This window comes from Equus caballus, chromosome 4 (assembly GCF_041296265.1).
Source record: "Equus caballus isolate H_3958 breed thoroughbred chromosome 4, TB-T2T, whole genome shotgun sequence".
Lineage (NCBI taxonomy): Eukaryota > Metazoa > Chordata > Mammalia > Perissodactyla > Equidae > Equus > Equus caballus.
This window is the reverse complement of record NC_091687.1, coordinates 83,973,195-83,997,938: the sequence shown is the minus strand read 5'-3', so window position 1 is coordinate 83,997,938 and position 24,744 is coordinate 83,973,195. Positions and strand designations below refer to the sequence as shown.

The 24,744-nt window shown below is 38.5% G+C and overlaps 1 protein-coding gene across 1 annotated transcript in view; it reads right to left on the bottom strand.

Annotated features, from left to right (window-relative positions):
* Positions 1 to 23,441, bottom strand: part of LOC138915146 (hyaluronidase PH-20-like) — a 70,660-nt gene extending 47,219 nt beyond the window's left edge. The window contains 5 exon segments of the mRNA XM_070265006.1: positions 10,065 to 11,202; positions 11,666 to 11,782; positions 15,340 to 15,400; positions 22,516 to 22,641; positions 23,309 to 23,441. Coding sequence (XP_070121107.1) covers positions 10,065 to 11,006 — 942 coding nt within the window. The 5' untranslated portion in view covers positions 11,007 to 11,202; positions 11,666 to 11,782; positions 15,340 to 15,400; positions 22,516 to 22,641; positions 23,309 to 23,441.
* Positions 23,442 to 24,744: the final 1,303 nt, after the last annotated feature.

Genomic DNA, 24,744 nt, shown 5'->3' with positions numbered 1-24,744 from the left:
TCTTCTCTAATAACTTTGGAACTGAGTCCTCTGCTGTATCGGGGAGGCAGCTTTGGTATGACACTTGAGAGTTTAGGGTTGCAGTCTACACTTAACTAAATTAATTCCACATCTTTTGAAGCTAAATTACTCAATTCTTTTAGCACTCTGTGTTTATTAATGAGATGAACAAGTGTTCTTATAGACCTTTAATTTTTACACTTTGTGTATGTGCCATATTCTATGGACAATTTCCGTTCACATGTCCATCACCTCTATCAGTGCACAAGCTCCTAAGGAGAAGGGACGCTGTAGTATTCTCTTTGTACCACAAGTACAAGCATGATCCCTGGCAAAAATCCTTGATCTAGATGGAAATACAACTTTGCTCCTGTAAATCTAATCATATACAAAGTTGTATATCACATAAAATATTCCTGCCAATTCTCTTTGTCTATTTAGTGGCCTCTTTTCCTACCGGGTTCATGGCCAAGTCTGCCATGGCAGAAGTCTACTGTTTTTACATTCCATCTAACGGCAGCAATACAGGCCCCTTCCCACACCCAATAAAAACATATCCACCCCCTTTCTCCCGCAGACATTTATCGTGTTATTTCTAAGGCCAAATGCTTTCCATGTATTATTCTATCCTCTTGAGAACTCTAAAAGGTATATATTTTTGCTGTTTTATTAGAATGGAAGCTGAGCCAGGTTAACTCTCCCGGGCTCACATAGCTAGTAAATATTGGAAGCTGAGATTTGCCCTTATACCTGTCCAACTCCCAAATCCATGCCTTTTCCAATTCACCCTGCTGCCTCCATGCTTTCTAAGTCTTGATAACCTGACAGCCATTTGTGTATTCTAAAGAAACTAGTCCATACATAGCGTCCTTTCCAGATCATTATCAAATTATTTCTTTTTGTGGCTTACTTATGAAAACATGGCTTTGATAGTAGAATCATAATTAGAGTGGAGCATGAAGGACGGAGCTAAGGAAAAGGGCAGCATTGGTCCAAGAGGAACCGAACTGTGAAAAGTGGTTATGACAACTTCCATGCTTAAAATTCTTTAGTGGCTCCTCAGTGGCTTTTGTTTCTTCAACAAATATTTAGTGAGTACCTACTAAGTCCCGGATACTGTTCATCACACTGTGGATATAGCAGCAAGTAGAACAGACCAAACACCTGCTCTCATGATGTTTATGTTATAGAGAGGTGAAAGGGAGCAAAAAATACATAAATGTATCATGCTGTGATGTGTGTGCATGGAAAAAATAGGGCAAGTTAAGAGGTTTGGGAGTGTCTTTCTCATAAAGTCCAAACTTGTTAGTATGATTTACAAAAGCTTCATCATATGGTCATCATCTACTGTACACTACTCTAATAACCATGCTCAGTGTTCCACCCCTTCTGTCTCATGCCTCCATGCTACCTAACTGCTAGTCAATCTCCAAGGCAAAGGACATAACATCTCTTTCATGTAACCCTTGAAATTCTTCTCTGACACTCCCAAATTGTCGTTTGTATGCCAGAACATGCTGAACTTCTCTCATAGCATTTATCACACACTATGTTGTAACGTTCCACTTTCAATGTTATACAACAAACTCACTGATGGCAAGAAACATGCTACGTCACCTTGAATCTGTGACCCTTAATACTGAGGCTGGGAGAGAATAAACCCTCAATAAATGCTATATGAAGGATATGAATGGATGCTTAGATGAAATAAGGCGTTTTAGGTACACAAGATCGTCAAATTTGACGATCAAAAGTGAAAAGAAAATTAGAATAGTTTATATATGAATTCTGAAGACATTAAATCACGTACAAAAGTTGACAGGATAATTGCTTTTTAAAGATTATCTTTCAATAAAACAGAACTTGAACAAACTATCAGGAGGAAATAACTAAAACCATTGTTCTGTGCCTGAGGCAGACTAGTACATTTAGGATATTACATTTTAAAAGATAAGATTTTTGACCTTAATATTTTCTTGACATCTTTATTACAAATTGAAAACTACTTATAAAGACATCCTTTTGCAGTAAATTGGCATTATTCAAATGTTCACCTTCTCAGAAAAAAGCTAGACCTCCAAGTGTTTTAGGCCTTACAATCATCGTTGATAGAACCAAGAATATAACACGTACCTCTTAGTTCTATATATACATTCCCAGTATGTGAAACACTTGCTGTAGACTCATGCCAGTTAGAAAATACAAAATTGGATATCATCTTACAAAACAAATTCTATGCTATATTAAACAATCAAATTCTACTTTGAGTTTCAAAAGCAAAATGTAGCATCACTGGATTTAGTAGTAACAGCGTCCTGACTATGATTTTGTAAAATTAAAGTGCTAGTCAGCATCCTTTGTTTATCAATCAATAATAATTTCAAGTTCAATTTGATCATGAAAGAGCAATTTTTGCTCAAAATATCAAAGTGCTATCTTGGCTACGAGTTTTGACTTACATTTCAAATATAAAACTTCCAGTGTATAGGTATTATCACTTGCCTAAAAAATAATTTAAGCTAGATAAATTATTAAATCTAAAAATGGAAAATATATCAAAACATAAACTATATAGACAGGAAATTTAATAAGCACTGAACTTGTACTTGAAGGGGTTGTTTTAATTATCTTGTTTTGAATATATAAACGACTGGAGGTATTTTTCGGGTAAACACGCCGACAGCCCTCTTGGGCATTGTTGGAGATAGTTTGCCCGGAACACCTGCCTTTGGAACACCCCTTGGGATGTTTCCCATGTACACATGGAGACACCGTGGCAGGTGGTGTAGAGGATGAAGGGCCAGGAGGCTGATCACCGGGTTTTGAGTTTAAAAAGCCATCTATACAAATATCGTTAGTAACACATACATTGACAGCACCAATGTTTTTTATATTATCTCTCTCTTTACAACTGGTGTTGGCATAACAGGTGCAATAGAATTTTTGGGGAAATTGCTGCAGGTCTTCGAGTGTGAGTTTCCCATGTATTGCGTATTTTCCATTTTCCCCAGTTTGAATAGCAAAATTCTTTGGGTTCAGGTGAAGATAGTCACTTGAATTCCAATGTTTCCTTGTACACACTCCTTTCTCCTGGCAAAGCACTTGGCTACACATTTTGGCTGCTAGGGTGACGTTGATTATGTAAGGATTCAGTGTGGTCTTCATGTGATTGTCTAAGGCCGTGCAAGTTTGCTGTAAAATTATAAGAAGGTCAGAATATCAAGGTCCAAGTTAGTTCACATGTGAATTAATTCACTGCAATAAGCAATTTCTAAGGAAACTCGAAAAAATAGACCCAACAAGAGGTAGGAAATATTTTATCTTTTTTACCTTAACAAGAAAGATTATTCCAACTCTTTTTTGTAGCATTCGTAAGGTTCACATGCCTTTTCATGTCACTGAATAAATGAAGAGTTGAGGCTTAACATACCCTAGCTTTGGTCTTCCTCAGTAATCCAGAAACTAATGGAGAGGGGTGCAGGATCGTACACCAGTTAGAGCATAGGCTCATGGGTCCATCTGCCCTAATTGGAGTCCCAGTTCCATTAATGACCAGCTGTGTGAACTTGGGAATCTCTCAAGCTTTCTAAGTCTTAGTTTCCTATCTATGTAACCTTGGGCAAATTAATTAACCTGGCTATGCTTCAGCTTCATCACCTGTAAAATAAAGATAATTATAGCACCTACCTCATAAGGTTGTTGTGAAGATGAAAAGATACTAAGTATATAAAAGTGCTTAGCCCAGGGCCCACCACATCATTGGTTAGCCCTCAAGAAATTATAAATAAATGTAGTAAGTATCGCATTTGTCACACAAGTTTAAACAGCATTGGAAAGAGTGGTTTCTAAATTGCTAGCTCAGAACAACTAAACAGGGTCAACTGAATATACTTTATATTAAATGTTATGTATAGTTCAAATTATCTTTATGACGATTCTTTTACCAATATGCTTATTCGGCAGAGTATGAGTGATGAGTAACTAAAATGATTCATCTTGAGACTGGTACATTCTAAAACTGGGACATTGTCCTTTTAAAAACATAGAAGACAGTCACTTTCTTTCATGATCAGCAGTTCCGTTGAGTGAGCTGGCTGTGCTAGTCCTTCAGCTGACCAACAGACGCGGTGGTGGGAGATCAGCAGGAAAGTTGAGGAATCTTGGCAGCTTCCAGTTGAATCTATTTCTTGTTACCTTCCTTGAGATGATGTCACTGATGGTAGGCAGAATAATGGCCTTCCAAGGATGTCCACACTCTAATCCCTGGAACCTAGAACTATGTTATCTTACTTGGTAAAAAGGACTTTACAGGTATGGTTAAGGGTATGGACCATGAGATGGAAAGATTATGCTGAATTAATATGTATGGGCTCAATCTAATGACATGAGACCGTAGAAATGTAGAAACTTTTCCAACGGGGATAAAAACAAAGTTAAATGGAAGAAGGACGACAAATCCAAAGGTAAGGGAGACTCAACCCAGCATTGCTGGCTTTGAAGATACAGGAGTGAGTCATGAGCTAAAGAATGCAGGGGCCTCTAGAAGCTGGAAATGACCCTTAGCCACAGCCTGCCAGAAAATAAAGATCTCATTGCCACAATCACAAGGAAATGAATCCTGCTGACCACCCAAATGAGCAAGTGAGGATCCTCCCCTAGAAAGGAATGTAACCCTACCAACACCCTGATCTTAGCCCATTGAAACCCATGTTGGACTTCTGACCCACAGAACTGTAAGATAATAAATTTCTCTTGTTTAAATCATTGTTCGCTGTAATTTTTATGGCAATGATAGAAAACCTCTTCTCAACCCTCAAATACCTTTGCATAGTTTTTAGAATAAAATTCAACCTCTCTCAACTTGCATGCAGCCTGATGTGGCGTAGTCCTTCCTTCCTCTCATACGGTCTTCCCTCACCACTCCGCCTTAGACATACTAGTTGTTTCCCCAGCATGGCCAGTTCACTTCAAACTGCACTAACTGTTCCCTCTGCTTGGAATGCTCTTTCCACTAATTTTTAACGTGATTGACTCTGTCTTGTCTTTCAGATCACATCTTTAGTTAGACAATACCCTTCTCAGACACTTTTCCTGTCTATTGTCTCACAGCTCTCCATTTTAATTCTCTGCATAGCGCTTATCACATAAAATATTTTTCTTGTTTATGTATTACTTCTATCCCTCCAACTTTAATATAAGCTCCATGAGTGCAGGGTCTCTGTCCATATTCTTCAACACTGAATCCCCAGTGCCGGGGATATATGAGAATTCACAACAAGCTCAGATGACATTGCAGTTGTTCATAGAAATAGGGGTTAGGCAAAAAGAAGAGTAAAAGAATGAGAATAGTTTGAGAATCATTAGCCTACATAAGGCAGGGTCTTTGGAAAGATGTAAAACTAACTTTCTAGGGGCTGGCCCAATGGCATAGTGGTTGGGTTTGCATGCTCTGCTTTGGTGGCCTGGGGTTCACAGGTTCAATCTGGGGTGTGGACCTGGCACTGCTTGTCAAGCCATGCTGTGGCAGCATCCCACATAAGACAGAGAAAGATTGGCACAGATTTTAGCTCAGCACAGATGTTAGCTCAGCGACAATCTTCCTCAAGCAGAAAGAGGAGGATTGGCAACAGATGTTAGCTCAGGGCCAATCTTCCTCACAAAAATAAAACAAAATAAAAGTGGCTCTCTAAAGGATAAGGCCTGGGTTATAGCATTTGTTAATATCCATGGTGTGTATACTCCTACCATGGACAATTTTAAACCACCAACCTGACATCACTTACTGCAGAATTGGGAATCAAGTACCCCACCATTACACAGGATGGTAGCATGGTATGGAGCAGCACACCATTATATCGTATTTCCACTTATACACTTATACAGATACCATAGATGTAAATGACCTAAGAGTATGGATAATAGTAAAATGAAGTAAATAAGTGATATATTTTGAGTACTTATTACTACTATTGTTAACAATTTATTTTATTCTAAGTTTTTATAATTTAATTCTTTTTCTTTTAAACATTTTATTTTTTCCTTTTTTTCTCCCCAAAGCCCCCCAGTACATAGTTGTATATTCTTCGTTGTGGGTCCTTCTAGTTGTGGCATGTGGGATGCTGCCTCAGCGTGGTTTGATGAGCAGTGCCATGTCCGCGGCCAGGATTCGAACCAACGAAACACTGGGCCGCCTGCAGCGGAGCGCGCGAACTTAACCACTCAGCCACGGGGCCAGCCCCAAATTTAATTCTTAATAATGGCTGTGTTTTACATCCAGTTCACAAAATTTCTGAATATTTAGCAGTCAGGTGTCACGAGCTGGGGCCAGTAGGAGCTGGCTCTGTCACACTCCTGGATCTAATAAAATGGAATGGAACAAAATGGTTTGCTTACATTTGATAACAATTGTTTTAAGTCAATTCCAGTCATTGCAAGTAAATCTGCAATTACCAGTTTCTCAAGCTGTCAATGAATCAGAGGAAACAGGACAAGTAATCCATGACTCAATTGATTACAAATGACATAGAAAAAAGGGGAAGGAATGACAGAACGAGCATTCAAAATCATAAGTTGGGAAAGGTAGCAGAAACTTTAGAAAAGAATCCACAAGTCAGTGTCATTAACTAGAAAATAGTCATATTAAAGTTGATGGACTGTCCCTGTATGAATAATATGGAAGTCATGGTAGAAGAATGTGAATCTAAGATTAAAGTGCAATAAAAAAAACAAGTGTGACAATTAAATAGTACGCCACGTTATCCTACTAATTGGGAAATGCCTGATTCATTCTCATCACAGTAAGGGTGGAGTTCTCAGTTCTTTAAAAAAAAAAAAGGGAACTATTGTGGAGAACGTATAAATGGTTCCGTCATAGAATTAATAAGACTCTTGAGAAAGGAGTCTATAGATTTGAGAAAACAACTGATGAAAATTGGAAATCTACTTAGAAGTATAATTTTTAAATAATTTTCTGACATATGAAAGATTTTGTTAAAGAACATATGCTTTTCTCTAAACTCATATTTTCTGTTATTTCCCTTTATTAGTGATCAAACCAGAGACAATAGAATTATATCAAATAGGTAGAAGGGCCTAGACTACTTTGAAAGAATGTCTCAAAGGTGATTGCTGTTAAGTACTTTATAAATGAAGTAAAAATATGGCTAGTCTATCTGAAAGGAAAAAGATCAAAAACTGTCTTCTGATCTTAGAGTATAAAGTCTCTTTGCTATAGATCCTAGGATCAGACCTCTGGGCCATGAGCTTCATTAGACATTCTCCATGGCGCATACGTCACTAGTAATTCCACATCCATCAGAGAAGGAAAAGCTCAGCTCCAATTCAGCAGTGCCCATGTGACAGCTTTACTCTTGAAAAGGAGTGAAGAGGTGAGGGACAAAGACCTGATACAGAGAATTAAACAAGGATGAAAAGAAAGGAAGAGAGAAAAGGGTTAGATCATGATAGTGAAAGGATTTTGAGCTAAAGAAAAGGTGTTAGGAGAAAAGGAATAAAATTCATTCTATATAGAACAAAATAAACATTTTTTCCTAATAAAACAAGTATTATTTAAAAATTTTACTTGAAATAGACGCTACTAAATCTAACCTGTGGAGGACAAAAAGAAAGGTTTCTTTTCCTCTCCCTTTGAACAATTTAGTAGGATTTTCCAAAACCAACTCCCAATTGCCTAGGCAGCTCCCTCCCCTAGCCCTTAAAACTCCCTGCCCCTTCAAACCACTCCCCCTAAAATCTTTGCCAGCTCCATGGCAACTACTTCAAGCTAAAAGCCTCGGAATTATTTTAATCACTTCTCTTATCCAACCTACTCACCCAACCCCTCAGCCCATCCTCTAGTTCTGCTGTCGTATTATATTCAAAATCCAAATACGTGCTGGCCCCTGAGGTCCAAGCCATCAACAGCCTCCTCTCCCTGCTCCTGCTCTCTTCTCTGTAAGATCTATTCTCAATTCAACTACGTAGCTCTTCTGAAATGTTCTTCAGAAATTACCACTCTTCTCCTTAAACCTTCTAGTGGCTTTCCATCTCAGAGTAAGAGCCCCCTCATGGACTACGAAGCCCTACCTCTGACCCTCTGCTATCTTACTGACCACACGTCTTACCGCTATCTTCCTTGCCCAGGCATTCCAGTCAAACCTCTCCCTCTTTCTTCAAAAGCTCATTCCAGCCTCAAGGCCACTGCAACTGCCATCTCCATGTGTCCAGAGATTTGGTCCCTTATTTCCATCAGGTCTGTGCTCCAACAGCGCCCAACCAGAGGCCTTCTATGACTACCCCATGTAAGATAGCACCATTCCATCACTCTCCATTTCTGCCTACACTGCCTCACTGCTCTTCATTGCAGTTATCACTACCTGACATATCATACCTGTTTATGTTGTGTTTCCACTTACAAGAATGTAGCTCTATGGTGAAGGGACTTTTCGTTCAACGCTATGTTTCTAGTACCTAAACAACTCCCTAGCACTTAATCACAACAGGCGTTCAATAAGCCAAGGGTTAGCAAACTTTCTGTAAAGTAACAGATTAGTAGATATTTTGGGGTTTTGGATAACACATTCTCTGCTGTAACTACTCAATTATTTCCTTGTAGTGTAAAAGCAGGCTTAGGCATCTAAACGAATGAGCATGACTATGTTCTGATAAAACCTTACTGATAGATGCTGAAATTTAAATTCTACATAATTTTCAAGTATTATGAAATACCATTCTTCTTTTTTTTCATCCATTTGAAAATGTAAAAAATCATTCTTAGACCATGGAGCTGTACAAAAACAAGCAGTAGGTCAGATCTGGCCCATGGCCAGCATTTGCTGGCTCCTGTACTAAACAGTCATCGAGACTAAATGACTAAATTAATACATAAGATAAGCACTTAATGAACAGTAATTGAATGAAAGGAAGAATGAATGAATGAATATTGACTAGCTGGAGCTCTTTTGAGAAGAGACACAGCACAGTGTAGTAGAAAAAACACCAAACACCGATTCAGAAAACTGAGATTGTAATCCTGTCTTTGCTACTCACTAGCCACGTAGGCTAGAGAATTTCAATTAATCTAACTGAATTTCTGTTTCCTCACTGGAAAACAGGTACAATATTTTCTGCCTTACAGCATAACCACACAAACGATAGTTTAATACAGCCAGTATTAATTGAGTACCTATCAGTCTGTGCCAAGCACAGCAATTATTTTATTATTCAATACCACAACAATCCTCATTGTTAAAACATTAAAAGTAGAAATGTTCTCATCCATTTCCTATCAATTCAACTTACCATACTTCTGCTTAAATTGGAGCTTCCCCAGACTACAGTTCCTGAGACTCCTAGAGCAATATTTTCACCAATTGTATTCACAAGGTCATCCTGGCAAATGTGATAGCAGGAGTTAATAGATAACAACTCAATGAAATGTTACACTTAGGACAGTAACACCAAAGCTAAGCATGCTGATGCAACAACAATAGTTTAAATATTTCCCCACTATTTATTTCTATCTTTTACATAGTCACTGCCGTACTATGACAAAAATACATTTCTATTATTATTTTCTCTTTTTTATTTATTTATTTATTTTTATTTTTTAAAGCATAGGGGTGTTTTTTCTTTTTTTTTTCCAGATGTACATCTTAATATATTTCGAATTCTGTGAGGATTACATCATGTTCACCACCCAAAAACTAATGATAGTTCATCCCCTCACATGTGAGCCTGATCACCTCTTTTGCTCTCCCCCCTTATTATTATTTTAATTACCTCTATTGACAAGAGAGCATTCCCACGAAAGAAAAAAAAAGGGAACTGAGTTAACACTTTTTCAATACTGCCTAATTCTCCATGGTTGCTAAGATATTATATGATGACATTAAAAGTGAAGTATATTCTTATTTTGCATTCATATAGTGATGCAGAACTACCTGTGTGCATATTCCTGAAGGATACTGAAAACTAAATTTCATTCCTTTCAAACATGATGTTAAATTCCCCTAAACATCATTTGTAGACACTCTTTCATAGGCTTTATGCCTTGATTCACTTACCTGAGAAAGATATTCTGAAGGCTTATCAGAAAAAACTGGGCGTGTATATGTAAAGATGGGAAGTGGACTTCCAGCGCTGGGAACTTTAGAAACTCGAATGGCTTCCTGAACACGATTCCTGACAAAGAGTGCAGCTAGAGGAGAAGACTTTAATTTGCTATTCAAGTAAACAGATGGGTAAAGGGCAGTGCTTTCCTTCCACAACCAGTTGAGTCCATCATTTCTTCTCTTTTCTATATCATAGCAACTTCCATTGTAATCGGATCCTTTATAGTGATTGTAACAATCAGGGAAAAGATAAAAACCCCATAAGTGATTTGGCTTAAGTGATTTTCCAAGATTTAAAGTCTCTAGCATGAAACTCTTTCCTGCCTTTTCAAACATTGTTTTGGCCGTCTTGGTGGCCTCGGTGACGTTAAGTTGTACATTTTCTTGCTGAACCAACAAAATAGATTGCTGCCTGTAAATATCTTTAGCTTGCCAGTTTCTTACCCAGGTAGGCCTCCACTCTTCCCAGTCAATGACAGCCAAGCCCACGTGGTCTGTTGGAATGTAATAGGAAATGTCAGCCTTAGCTTTGTCCAAATGAGCTGTTAAGGATCCCGACTGGGGGAGTCCTCCATTCACAAGTTTGCCTGTCTTTGTTTCTATATAAGGATAGTAGCCAAGTCTATCAGTATAAAATAATGTAATATTTTGTCCTGTGACATTTACTCGGGGGCTTCCTACTAAAGAGAAGAGGCTCAGATCTAGTGGCACGTTAAACTTCTCAGCACAATGTTCAGTTGGGGCATTCCAGGCCCAGACAAAAGGAGTATTTGGGAAGATAGGGGGTGCTCTGAAATCCACAGTCAAGCAACACGGAATCAAAAGGAACGTGAACACCACCTGTGATGTTCCACTGGACCCAACAAAGCCATGCTGGATCCTTAGCACTCCCATTGCAAAGAGTAATGACTATGAAAATCACTTATTTCTTCCTACACACTTTTTTTTATCCAATACTTGATGCAAGATATAAGCACAGAAGAGAGAGGGTCGAACGAAGCCACTCTGATGGATAAAGAGGTATAACGATGATTTACATTTAAATATTATTCTTCTTTGTATTTCAGGAATGTTTTGCAAGTTGCTTCATCTATAACCGAAAAAAGAAGAAATAGAGAATGTATTGTTACACTACATTTCTGTATCAGAGATTGTAAGCTTTACGAAGTTCTCAACTTTAAGTGTAGGCAGTTTAATTCAATCTTTTCCTTTCTTTTTCTTTGGGGAGGAAGATTGGCTCTGAGCTAACATCTGTTGCCAATCTTCCTTTTTTTGCTTGAGGAAGATTATTGCTGAGCTAACCTCTGTACCAATCTTCCTCTATCTTATGTGGGACATCGCCGCAGTGTGGCTTGAAAAGCAGTTGTAGGTCTGCACCTGGGATCCGAACCCTCCAACCTCAGGCAACTGCAGCGAAGCATGTGAACTGAACCACTACACCACCAGGCTGGCCCCAGTTTAATTCAATTTTTGAAGAGGGAGGACCTCCTCCTATGTTTGAATCAATACAATTATCTCCTCCTGTATATGATACAAATTCTATAGCAGCTCACGTTTGTCTCATCTTCCCAAATCATTCGTGAGCCTGCAGAGAGGTGAATGCAGCTATTTGTTCGTTTTGCCTTCTCAGTCGTGCAGAATGCTGTACCAAGCAACGCCTTCCCAAAAGCCTGTTGAAAGAAAGTAAAGTCCAAGTCAAACCTCTCGTTCTTCTTTGCTATTTCTTGAAAGCCCACTCTCTAGTGGTCTGCTAAATAGTGAAAACAGCAATCTCATAGAATTGTAAAGTTTTACCTTTTTTGTGAAGGAGAACAGGGAGAGGCGGAAGTAAAAGTCAACTTCTGCCTGAGGTAATAAGTCAAAAGTTTGCTCGAAACTATTGAATCAACCAAAATCTCCTACCAAAGGACAAGTCTGAGCGCTCTTTGGAACCCTGCTCAGTCATAGCTTAAAGTAGAGTACTCTCATGTCTAAAGTTAATAAAACATTTTACTAATTTACATCTTCCACTAAGAGGATTGGTTCTGGCCTAGCTTAATAAAAGCAATATTTGAATTTTGGTATTATATAGTCTTTGAGGAGTGATATTGTGTTATCATTCTCATTGTCACAAACTGAAGAGTTATGGCACATTTTATGGTACAATAAAATGGTCTGAGCCAAGGATAAGAAATTAAGCTATGTCTTATTTAACATTGGTATTTGTAAAAGTTACCTACAAGAAGACATATTTAAACATTCTGTGATTCCAGGAGGAAACAAGAACCTCTTTTTAGTTAGATTAGTAGTTTATTGCTATGTAAAGGTACATGGCATTGTGCCATTCTTCCCAGGAAAGTGTATCCTTACCATAGCAAATTACCTAAAGATTTTTATAGTTTAAGCCCTAATAAATTTCCTTACTCAGGACCTAGAAAATCTTCACCTAAAGTGATATTGGAAGAAAAAATGAATTCCATTCAACTACCAGTTACTGATACCAATGCCTGAATGGCAGAGAGTGGGAGAAGTAAATAGAATAAAGAAAAGATTAGATTTCCTTATGTCTCAGGGAAGAATGTTCAGCTTATTGAAAAAGTTAACATTCAAATCTAATTTCCACATGATCATTTTATGCAAGAAAAACATGGGGTAGAATGAGCCTATTGGGAAGATCTCTACCCACAGACCTCTTCAAAAAAGAATGGATACTTCTATCCTTGAAAATTGTGAATTTAAATTTTTCTAACTTAAAAAGTAATAAGACTGTTGACATACAAAGGATAGACCCTCTGATGGGTTAAAAAGTATCCCCCAAAATTCATTTCTACCCTGAACCTCAGAGTATGACCTTATTTAGAAATAGAGTCTTTGCACATATAACTAGCTAACTTTCTTGAGATGAAAACATCCTAGATTTAGAGTAGGCCCTAAATCCGATGGCTGGTATCCTTATAAGAAGAGGAGAGAATGCAAAGACATAGAGATGCAGGAAAGAAGGCCATGTGGCTATCGAGGCAGAAATTGAAGTGATACAGCTACAAACCAAGGAATGCCAAGGATTGCCAGAAGCCACCAGAAGCTAGGAAAACACAAGAAAAAGTTCTTCCCTGGTGTCTTGAGGGGGAACACGGCCATGCCAACACCTTAGTTTAAAACTTCTAGCCTTCAGAACTGTGAGAAAATAAATTTCTGTTGTTTTCAAGATTTTATTTTTCATTTTTCTCCCCCAAGCCCCCAGGTACACAGTTGTATATTTTAGTTGTGGGTCCGTCTAGTTGCGGCGTGTGGGATGCTGCCTCAGCATGGATTGATGAGCAGTGCCATGTCCGTGCCCAGGATTCGAACCTGTGAAACCCTGGGCCGCCGAATCAGAGCACAAGAACTTAACCACTCGTCCACGGGCTGGCCCCAAATTTCTGTTGTTTTAAACCACCAAGTTTGTGGTAATTTGTTCCAGCAGCCCTAGGAAACTCATTATAATCACCAAGGGTAAAAGAAAGGATTATAGTTCCTACAAGTCTCTTTTCTTTCCACAAACCAGTTTCAACTTCAAGAGAAAGACTTGTATACCCGTAGGCATTATAATGTAACTCTTACCCAACCCTGAGAACACCAAACTAGTGACAGAGCCTGAACCAGAACCCACATCTTCCAGACTCATTCTATGGAATAGAGCCTTCTTGGGGACTTCAGGGTTTAAGGAGAAAAGGCAAATTCTTCAACCTATGGGCCACCTAATGCTTATCAACATAACCTCCTCAAACATCACTGTTTCACACAAAACGAGACAGTTGGTATCTGTGTGAGCCAAGGCCATGGACAGAGTCAAAAGGACACCAGGCCAGGAAGACTTGCTTGAACTTGAAATTGAAAGCAGGTTTGAGTCCCAGAGGCAAGGGTTCTAAAGGAATTTAATTTCTCTAGGCAAAGAGACAGACAGCTGAGAGACTGAGTAAGTGTTAGTATATAAGTGAGGGGGAAAGAAAAAAAAAGAGAGGAGACAGAAACATTTTCAGATCTAAAGTACAAAGGCAAGATCCAGAAATCATAGATCATAGCTTTATGACTAAAGTCAAAGAATTAAATCAATTCCTTTCAGACCATCAGCGGAACCTTAGGGATTCTCAACATTCACTTCTGAGACCCAGTTAGAGGAAGTAGCATAAGCCCAGACCGTCATGAGTAGCGAAGACTATATTTGGGCTGGCTGTTATCTTAATTGCCCTGAGCACCTCTCAATTCTCTTGGGTCTTATTGTCTAAAGATATTTAAGCCAGTCAATCATTCATCCAACATTCATTGAATTTGTCAAGTACTGGGGAAGCACGGTAATTTTTTTTTAAAAAAGGAAGACAGTATACACTTGTTAACAGGTATAAGAAATTCAAACATTGATAGCCAGAAGTGAAGAGCACAATAATGGTGTTTTAGGATATGCCAAAAGCACCATGAGCACCAACACCCAAGACACCTGAGTAGACGAGATGTGGCTCCAGGCAGAGAATGATACTTAAGTTGGAGAGACCCAAGTAGGAGTGGGGGCTAGGGATAGAGGCCAGGATTAGACACAGAGGAGAATAGATCCGGTGATGTAGTCGGTAATCCATTATGGGAGAAGTTGGAGGAGCTGAAAAGGAAAGATAACGTGGGCAATGAGGTGACTCAGATTCCGTACCAGGAATTCTGTTTGCAGCCCTTAGGGAGGCAACGTGTGTGAGACTATAGCAAAAGTCAAATCTCATGTCCTGTCCTAAAAATAGATCCGCCATTTTGCTGGAGGTATTTGGAATGGTGCCAAATCTTCTAATTTTCACTGTCAGTTATCCAAATGTGGGCATATCAATTTTAAATATGGAAAAAATCTCCATACATTTAAACGTTGGCACTGTTCTAACATCGTGAGGGGAAAACAAAAGAAAATTTCATCTAACAGGGCTTGGGGCTGTCGATCAGGGATACCAGGCCCAAAAGACTATGTTGTTAGGATAGTGACATGATCAAATTTGTTTCAGAATGATTATTATAACCACTCTATACAAGACACAATTAAAGAGGGACAAAGTAGAAGTTGTGTAAATAAATAGAAGAGTAGAAGAGTGACAGTGACGGGAAGAGGACAAGATTTGACAGCCATTGGTCACCAAATGCATTTGAAAGAATAAGGAAGGGGGTAACTTATGACTCCTAGGTTTCTGGCTTGAACAGCTAGATGGAACCAAAGTACATCAAAAAGACAACCACTCACCTCTTTCTTGATACCCATAATTCTCCATTTGTAAGAAGAATAGTTAAAACCGTAATAGTAGCTGTAACGATAAAGATAATGGATGTGAAATTTTTTCAAAAAAGTAAAATATCCTAGACACTTGATATAAACATAAAAAATTGTTTTTAAGATGTCATTATATGTCCCATTCAGATTTGCTTCCAAATAATTGGGCAGGGTGGGGGGTGGGGAAGGTGGCATGGCACCTGCGGAGGAAGGGGACGATTTGAGTTTAGGTGAAAATATTGGCCATGAGTTAATAATTATAGAAACTGGGTGATGAATACATGGAGGTCATTTCTTCTACTTTTGTGTATGTGTGAATAGAAGGAGATTAGAACATTCCACCCCAAAATATGCCACTTTGGCATATTGGTTATTTTGAGCCTAAGGCACTTGAAAAACAGCAGATGCAGAAAGGGCTCTCTGACCTCTCCCTTTCTACCAAAAAGCAGGACATAAAATTTCCCCTGAGAAAGACGCCCTTTCAGTACCAGGAAAAGAACGTTCTTATCTCTGGAGGTGGGGAAATCACCCCAAGATAATACCCTTGTCTTCTGTGAATTTCCCCCATATATTTCCTCATCACTTTCCCACAATTTACCACCCCTAGTTCACAACCCTTTTTCTTTTGTCACACCTCCAGAATATATAATTCTTTTTTTTTCTTTTGGTGAGGAAGACTGGCCCTGAGCTAACAAGTGTTGCCAATCGTCCTCTTTTTGCTTGAAGAAGACTGTTGCTGAGCTAATATCCATGGCAATCCTTCTCTATTTTATATGTGGGATGCCTCCACAGCATGGCTTGATGAGCAGTGTGTAGGTCCACAACCAGGATCCAAACCCACGAACCCTGGGCCACCAAAACAGAGCACATGAACTTAACCACTACACCACCAGGCAGTCCCTGGAATTTATCATTCTTTGTTGAAATGGTATACAAGCTTTCAGGCCTATCTGTTTCTTTGGGTCTTCATTTATTTTCTATAAAGCCTCCCACACCATGTAAAAATATTAACATTAAATAAACGTTTTTATGCTTTTCTCCTGTCAATCTATCTTTGGTCAGTTTAATTTTCAAGCCCAGCCACAGAACCAGAGAGAGTAAAGGAAAAGTCTTATCTTCCCCACAGAATTTTACATGGTAAAGTTTATTTGTTTTTAACGTTCCACTCAATGTGAGAAAATATTCTTGTGTCAACAAGTACCATTTTGATGATGTGGCTTCAACAAAATTCCACTGAACAAGACATCCTTTTACAGCAGATGTGTTCACAAATCCCCAACATTTAGCCATGAAAGGTGTTGTCATTTTGGTATATAGTTATTGAACTCAGGTTTCTGACTCCGAAGTATACATCCAACTGCTAGCCAATGATCTCTAAACTTTTTTGAGCACATCTGATAAAGCATATTCATTTATAAATATATACATGTGTAAATGTGTCAAAATTTATATTATCAGTAAAGTTTATCTTATTTTAATTCTTAAACTAATAAAACAAAAATAAATGTAAGAAATTAAATCAACCTTAAAGCGTTGGCACCACCTCCTTTTTCTATCTATTTCCACGAAGTTTAAATGCAGTTTAAAAAATCAAAAAGTAACGTCTGGTAAGCCCCGTGTCTTGTATGAGTACAAAAAATTCAAAAATGAAAATGGTGGCAAAGTCATTAGAATCCTCTTGTTTTAGGACATCTGCTAGTGAAATATCATAAGATAAACAATTCAAAAAACTCTGAATTATGTTTACTTGTTCGAATCTTGTAGATATGATTCTTGCATTAGGTTTCTGGAATACATAACTTAAAGTCTCTTACGTATCTAAAAATCTAAATTTGGGGGGCTCACGTCTCAACTCCATTTCAACTATTTTATCCTTTGACTTTTTTTCTCCATGTGAAATTTCTTCTCAGCTCAATGGACAATGCCTAACGAGAACACAATAAATCAGTTCTGTGCTTAGAGAATGAAATTTTTTCTAAAACTATTTTCGTTTGGAAGCACACTAATATATATGGTTTAACTTCCTAAATCATGTGAGAATATTTTGATTTATTAATGATAATAAGAAATATCTGGAGAAATCTAAATCTAAAAGAAATGATTTTTTTTTAATTCTGTTCAATCATAAAGAAGAGCAATAGGATCGAAGAACATCAGTGAGATCAAAGAATCATTGAGTATATTTCAGAGAATTCACATTTTATTGAATTTGCTAAGGAAAGGTGAATCCACTAAGTAAAAGATACTGTTTTTTATGTATTTATTGTATATATATATATACATTTTTTTGATGAAACAAACTATCTCTTCTTTAGTGTACATCTGTGAACAAAGCCTTAGGGCACGGAATTGGGGGCAGACCTAGAGGTTAGCATCTAAAATAGCATCTTCCTTTTATTTAGAGCCTCTAATAGAGGATTTTACACAAGAACCTCAACTCCCTAGAAAATCTTATCTGACTGAAGTCCCCATAATTAACATCTGACCTTCTCTCTCCACTAATATGTATAAGGTCTGTACTCAATCATATCTCTTGATCCCTTTCCAAATGTCCTCTTTGCTCATTGTCTGGATAACTTCTTCTTAAAGCACTTCTGCTAAGTTTTTGAAATCCCCCCAACCCCTAACAATGATACTTACTAGAAACCCTTTCACAGTTCGGGCACCCAACTCATCTTCAGTAGTGGCAAGGCAAGAAGGCTGTAGATTTAATGTCTTCCTAGAGCATTGGCAACTCATAGCGTGCTTTAAAAAAATTCTTTTATCTCAAAATAGACTTAAAATCTTAGGATCTGAATACATCCAAAATCCTATTTAAATTAAACTTATTCCTGTTGTAAAGGAATTTTATCAACAGAACACACGATAACTAAATCCTTTCAACCGGGAATCCGGTTTTGTTTGAGGCTTAGTCTAAAACTATATAGGTAGGTAGAGATATTCACATATGTAGTATTCTCTACTCTGTATTGTACCATCTATGAAATGGGAAAATGTGAAAAATAACTTCAATACCCAATGCTGATATAATTACTTAAATAAATACAGTATTTCAGCCTGAGGGAATTTATGCCGATAACAGAGCTAGTTATAAAGATAATTAAGCAACATGTAAAGATGTTTGCCTAAAATAATAAGGAACAGTGTAGGGGAGGAAGAAATTTTCCTCTAACCTTCTAGATTCTTCTGGCTGGCCTAAGAATTAAATTCACATGAGATAGATTAATAGGAGAAAATCAAATTTAATTGCATATGTATGGGAACACCACATACATGAGAGGTTCCAAGACAGAAAAGTAAAATGAGGTATTTATGCCATCTTGAGCCAAGGAATAGAATAGGGGCCTGGGGCTTCTGAGGAGAGTAGGATAATTCACAGGATGACAAGAAGAGCAGATGTTCAGTAATTAGATTTTTTCTTTGGCTAAGGAAGATTGACCTTGAGCTAACATCTGTTGCCAAACATCTTCTATTTTGTATGTGAGCCACCACCACAGCATGGCCACTGATAGATGAGTGGTGCAGGTCTGCACCTGGGAACCGAACCCGGGCTGCTGAAGTAGAACATTTTGAACTTAACTGCTAGGCCACCAGGGCTGGCCTAGTAGTAATTAGATTTTTGCTTTATCATACAGATGGGTCATAAAAAGTTATTGCTGGTAATAATTCTTATTATGGGAAAGGCCCCCAATTTAAATTCTTTAAGGGCGATGTAAAAGTGTCTTGAGCCTGCTGGGTCTTGACTGCCTTTAGTTCAAAATATTCCACGTGTCAAAATGATACATCTTGAGGAGGCCTGTTCCGAACCCCTTTAGTAGGGGCCAACTGACTCCTTGCCTTGATACTACTAAAGACAGGCAGTTTTTGAGATATACCAAAACATGTCAATCGAGGCCAGCCCCATGGTGTAGTGGTTAAGCCCAGCATGCTCCGCTTCAGCAGCCTGGGTTCATGGGTTCAGATCCCACACGCAGACCAACACCACTCATCAAGCCATGCTGTGGCAGTGACCCACATACAAAATAGAAAAAGACTGGCACAGACATTAGCCCTGAGACAATCTTCCTCAAGCAAAAAAAAAGAGGGAGATTGGCAACAGATGTTAGCTCAAAGTGAATCTTCCTTGAAATGAAATGAAATGGAAAAAAAAAAAATGTTAAGCACATGCTTACAGAATAGAAGAAAATCCAGAAATGTGAAAAATATTCCTGTTTTCTGAGGGTCCATTATATATTTTGCTCTTCTAATTTCCTTTCATTCAACTACCAGTTTCTCAAATTAAAAATGGGAGGAAAATCAAATTTAATCCTAGAAATTTGTTTGCCAGAACAGATTTGAAGCTCAGCTTCTCTTCATTGGGGAAGGGAAAACAACCATCCGCCTCCTTACTTCTTATTCGCTAGGATGCTTGTTCAAGGGGTTCTTGTTTTAGTTTTTGGAAGAGGAGTGGTGATCGAGATTTTTGAGGTAAGGAAAAGAGAGTCATAGACAGAAAAAGCTGAACCAATGAGCTAAGTTTCTTGGCTTATTTCTTCTCTCTTCTTTTCCACAACAAACGCTTTATTTCCACAACAAACACTTTATTTCTAGAAAATCATAATTAACAGATAAAGAAGTCACTCATGGGACTGTCTCCAGAATCCACTTTTTTTTTTTTTTTTTTGAGGATGATTAGCCCTGAGCTAACTACTGCCAATCCTCCTCTTTTCACTGAGGAAGACTGGCCCAGAGCTATCCATGCTCATCCTCCTCTACTTTATATGTGGGACGCCTACCACAGCATGGTTTTGCCAAGCAGTGCCAAGTCCACACTCAGGATCCAAACCAGTGAACCCCTGGCCGCCAAGAAGCAGAATGTACGAACTTAACCCCTGTGCCATGGGACCGGCCCCATAGAATCCACTCTTAATATTCCTATTTCCTGTGAAAAATCTCTGTGTATATCACCTCAGTGGAATTAAGAATTGAATTTAGATAAAATCCTCTTACCCTTAAAATTGTTATAGATTTTGAATATAAATTATTGTTATAAATATAAAGGTGAGAATTCAGAAATATGGACAAATATTGATAAAGCCAAGATTGTAACTTTGGTGAAAGTCAGATGAGGGTGCTTTAAATGTGACCAGAATATAACTTTACTAAAGGGAGGGGGGGAGGGGCAAGGGAGAGAGTCCCAAGTTTAAAATGTCGTTCCCATGGCACCTCCTCAGGAAGCCTCAGGATACTTTGGGAATCGTTCTTTAACATGAAATGTAAAACGCAAAATTCCAAGTGAGCAGCAGGCCCACCCAAATTTATTGCCCTGAGGCCCTGTACACTAATCCCCTTAGGTAGTGGGTGTATCATTCTCAGAGTACTTAGTTTATCATTTCAATCCAAACACTGACTTCTGCCTCCAGTTACAAGGCACAGTCAATCCAAGCTGAGTTCGGAGCAAACTTTTAAAGTAAGAGACCAGCGTAATTTCCCCAAGGGAGAAAAATCCAGGTGCAAGTTTCTTCTCTTAAAGGAAAAATTTAAATACATTTTCAGGAAAGAAAGGACCCTTCAAGCAAGATGTTTTTCTAGGAAATTTCGTGTTAAGCTGTGATATTTTATAAATAACTTGGCGAGAAATGGATATGGTAAATTTAACTCAACAAGAGAAGTTAATACCATTTTTGGTGGCATTCCATCAACTCCTTTTTCCTTTCCGTCTTCCTTTATTATTATTATCATTATTATTCCCCTCCCTTGGTTTCTTCTCCTTTTTCTTTTCTTTTAAAGATTGGCACCTGAGCTAACATCTGTTGCCAATCTTTTTTTTTCTTCTTCTTCTTCTTCCCAAAGTCCCCCAGTACATAGTTGTATATTCTAGTTGTGGGTCCTTCTGGTTGTGCCATGTGGGATGCCGCCTCAACATGGCCTGATGAGCAGTGCCATGTCTACCCCCAGGATCTGAACTCTACTTTGAATTTCAGTAAACTTAAAATCATGGTTCATGGTGATGCTTTAAAATGAAGATGTCCAAACAGAAAACGAGGAGTTGCATCCTGAAGCCACAGAGTTCAAACATGACTCAGAAGTTGGAGCCAAGCATGAGGCACCAACACACCCGGATATGACTGAAACTAAGTAATTGAATAATTGAATAAAGTCCTGAAGAGTCTCTGAATTCCAGAGGCTAATTAAAAAAGCAATAGCTTTGCTAGTGATGCTGTCTACATGCCACTGGTCAAACTCCAGGCTGAGCTCAGTGATGCCTGACTTGCAGGCAACCCAACATTGCACCATCATAAACGCAGGACCAGTCCTAGTTCTGTAATGGCAGTGGCTCAGCTGCCTAGCACGAATAGGCAAAAGGGCTTAGTACCAATCAAGTCAAAGTTTAAGAGGAAGAACAAACACCTCTGTTATCACCGGTGCCTTGAATAATGAAGTTCACAAAAGTATAATAGTATATAACACGGGCTATGAGTTTGCAATTGGTCTTCTATTAGCAATAACCAATGTTTCTCTTCGCTTGACTTTTGGTTTTTATTTCTCTGAATTGTCAAAGTCATAGTTACTAAATCTTCCACATACGGGATTATAGCAAAGATCCAAATGGCGACCACAGTCTCACACAAACAGAAAACACCTATCTGTTCCTGAACTTCCTTTGTCTAAAGGCAATAGGGACTCAATCGCATCAAATGTAATAAACACATTTAATAATGCTGAAGATAAATGCTATTTTAAAAAAAGATATGAGCTTAGTTTCAAAAGATAATAACACGTTTCTTCTTCTTTTTTTTTTTTCTTTTTTGAGACGATTAGCCCTGAGCTAACATCTGTGCCCATCTTCCTCTACTTTATATGTGGGACACCTGCCACAGCATGGCTTGATAAGCTGTGCATAGGTCCGTGCCCGGGATCTGAACTGCTGAACCCCTGGCTGCAAAAGCAGAACACATGAATCTAACCATTATGCCACCGGGCCAGCCCAGGCATTTCTTCTCTTATCTATTTAAGATTTCTGGAGCCTATAGAGATAATGGAACACTTATGATGCAGATTGAATTTTTCCTTAAACTAAAGGACTGGTTCAAAAATCTTGTCAGTTTTAAGTGTTTAATATTTATCTTCCTAAAAAGCCATGTTCTGCAGTCTACCTTAAGAATGTACATTTTGTGAAAGCAAAACTATGGCTGAAGTCTCAAGCAATCAAATGTCTTCCCAGCATATTCATCTTTTTCTCCACTTCTAAGGAATGCGTGGCAACTCAGTCTAGGCCAGCTTTTCAGACAGGATCTAAAGAAAAATAAAACCCAAATCTTTCATTATCCGCATGAAAATTCCTATCCTTTTGAGGAAGAAGAGTTTTATGATGGCAGGTTCTCATCATTCCGCTGGGATCCTGCCTTGTACCTCTGGTATAAATCTCTTTGCCCTAGATTTATTCTAGTCTCTATTTGGAGTCTAGAGATATATCTCTCAGTCACGGTTCCCCCTGTGCAGCCTTTCCAAACAGATCTGACTATTGAAGTGCTCATCTCTGATTGCCACCAAGACTATTTTAAAGGTATCAAGGCTCTCAAAAAATTGTACTTATTTCTTAGCACTACTCACAGTTTATGTTCAAATTTGAAACATGTCTGTCTCCCTCACTAGACTCTAAGCTCACAGTTGTGTTCCCAATTCCCAGTACTGTGCCTGGCACACAGTAGGAGATCCATAAGTACTTAATCCAGTGGGTGAATGAGTGAACTGTCTCTCCATCAGTTAATTCCTTGCTCAAATTATTTCTTCCTTTTTTCCACTTTCACTAGATTACTTTTAATTTCCTGCCATTCTCCCAAAGCACAAGTTCATGTATTGCATTAAACCCAATTTGTCCTATCTTAAACATTAACAAGATGAAGAGTTTAGGAGGTAACAATTATCAACCTTCAGTAACAATAGCTACTTTTGACCTTACCTTGTTATATGGAAAGTAAGATGTATCTCAGAGGTTACAATTAGCAGGGACTTAAAAAATCTCTAATTCTAATCTCATCTAATTCTCTCAACTGCCTCCAACTGCCACCATTCTCTCTAGCTAATGGTGTAATAGAGTCCGAGATTAGAATACTTGTGCCACAGCAGTGCTGGAAACATTTATTGGTGTCTCCCTTTACAAGGTCTTTTCCTCTCCTCTTCTTAAATTCACTTTTAACCTTTTTTTTCTGTCTTAACTGAGTCTTCCATCTCATGGCTCCAACTCATGGCTAAAGGGATTAAGGAGCCCGGATCCAGAAAAGGATAGAGGCTTTATTTCCATTTTTAACTCTATTATGCAACAGCTGGAGGATTCAAATTATTCATCCTTCAGATATCACTTAACTCTTTAAAAATGTATTGGTAATACTTAGATCAGTCTAATTCCTGAGGATGCTGGGATGATGTGTGAAATGATAACCACGAAGTATTTTTCACAAGAAGCTCTGTAAATCTGAAGTGCGGTATTATTTCCCCCGGACTCTCTATATTATTAAATCTTACTTATTATAGTCCATTTACCCCAAACTATAAGAAAAGCAGCTGTATTAAGGTGTGGAGAGAATTGTTTTTGACCTACAGGAGCGATAAAAGCCAAGATACGTAATTTGATTAAGGATATCTCTAGAATAATGTAGGGATTGTGGACTCCTAGGCCAAAAACTCTGAAGAAGTATTTACCATGGATACTGAGAGTACAAAGAAGTTTGGGGGTAATAGCAATTGATGAGGATTTTAGGCTGGTGTATTTTAAAACTGCAGATGAGAAGCAGGCTCTGAGGACTGGAGTTTGCTTGCCCTTTGTTGGGAAACATTTACCTTTGTAAGGGAAACCTCCATCTGTAAAGATGCCTCCTCTCTGTGCCAGGAGGAAGGGAGGTGACCTTATCTCTAGAAAGTCTGAATCAATGCCAAAGGCAAGAACTTAAATTGTTTACTGTCTGGCAACCTCATGTAACTGACATCCCCTCAAAATCCTCCTTTGTCTTTAGCTGAAGATAATATTTAAGCGGTGACTTCTGCCATTTACTCAATCTGGTTTGATTCTTATCTAAAAGTCATAGGACCACCCAATAACCAGACCCTACCGGCACTGATGTCATTTTAACAACTCTTTTTACATATTCTTCCCTTTGTCTTGTAAAGAGATAACTCACATACCTGTGCCTTAAATTTAGCCTTACTCTCCACCAATGTTGGCAGCAGAGGCAGCAGCAGCAGCAGCTCCCCATGCCAACAGTAGCTCTGACTTCCCATGGGTCCTGGCCCCATGCAGCCGGTGGCAGCAGCAGTTCTGACTGCCCGTGGGTCCTGTCCCCATGCTATTCCTCACTATTCTCTAAATAAAACAGCATTACTGCCAGATCTTGAGAGTCC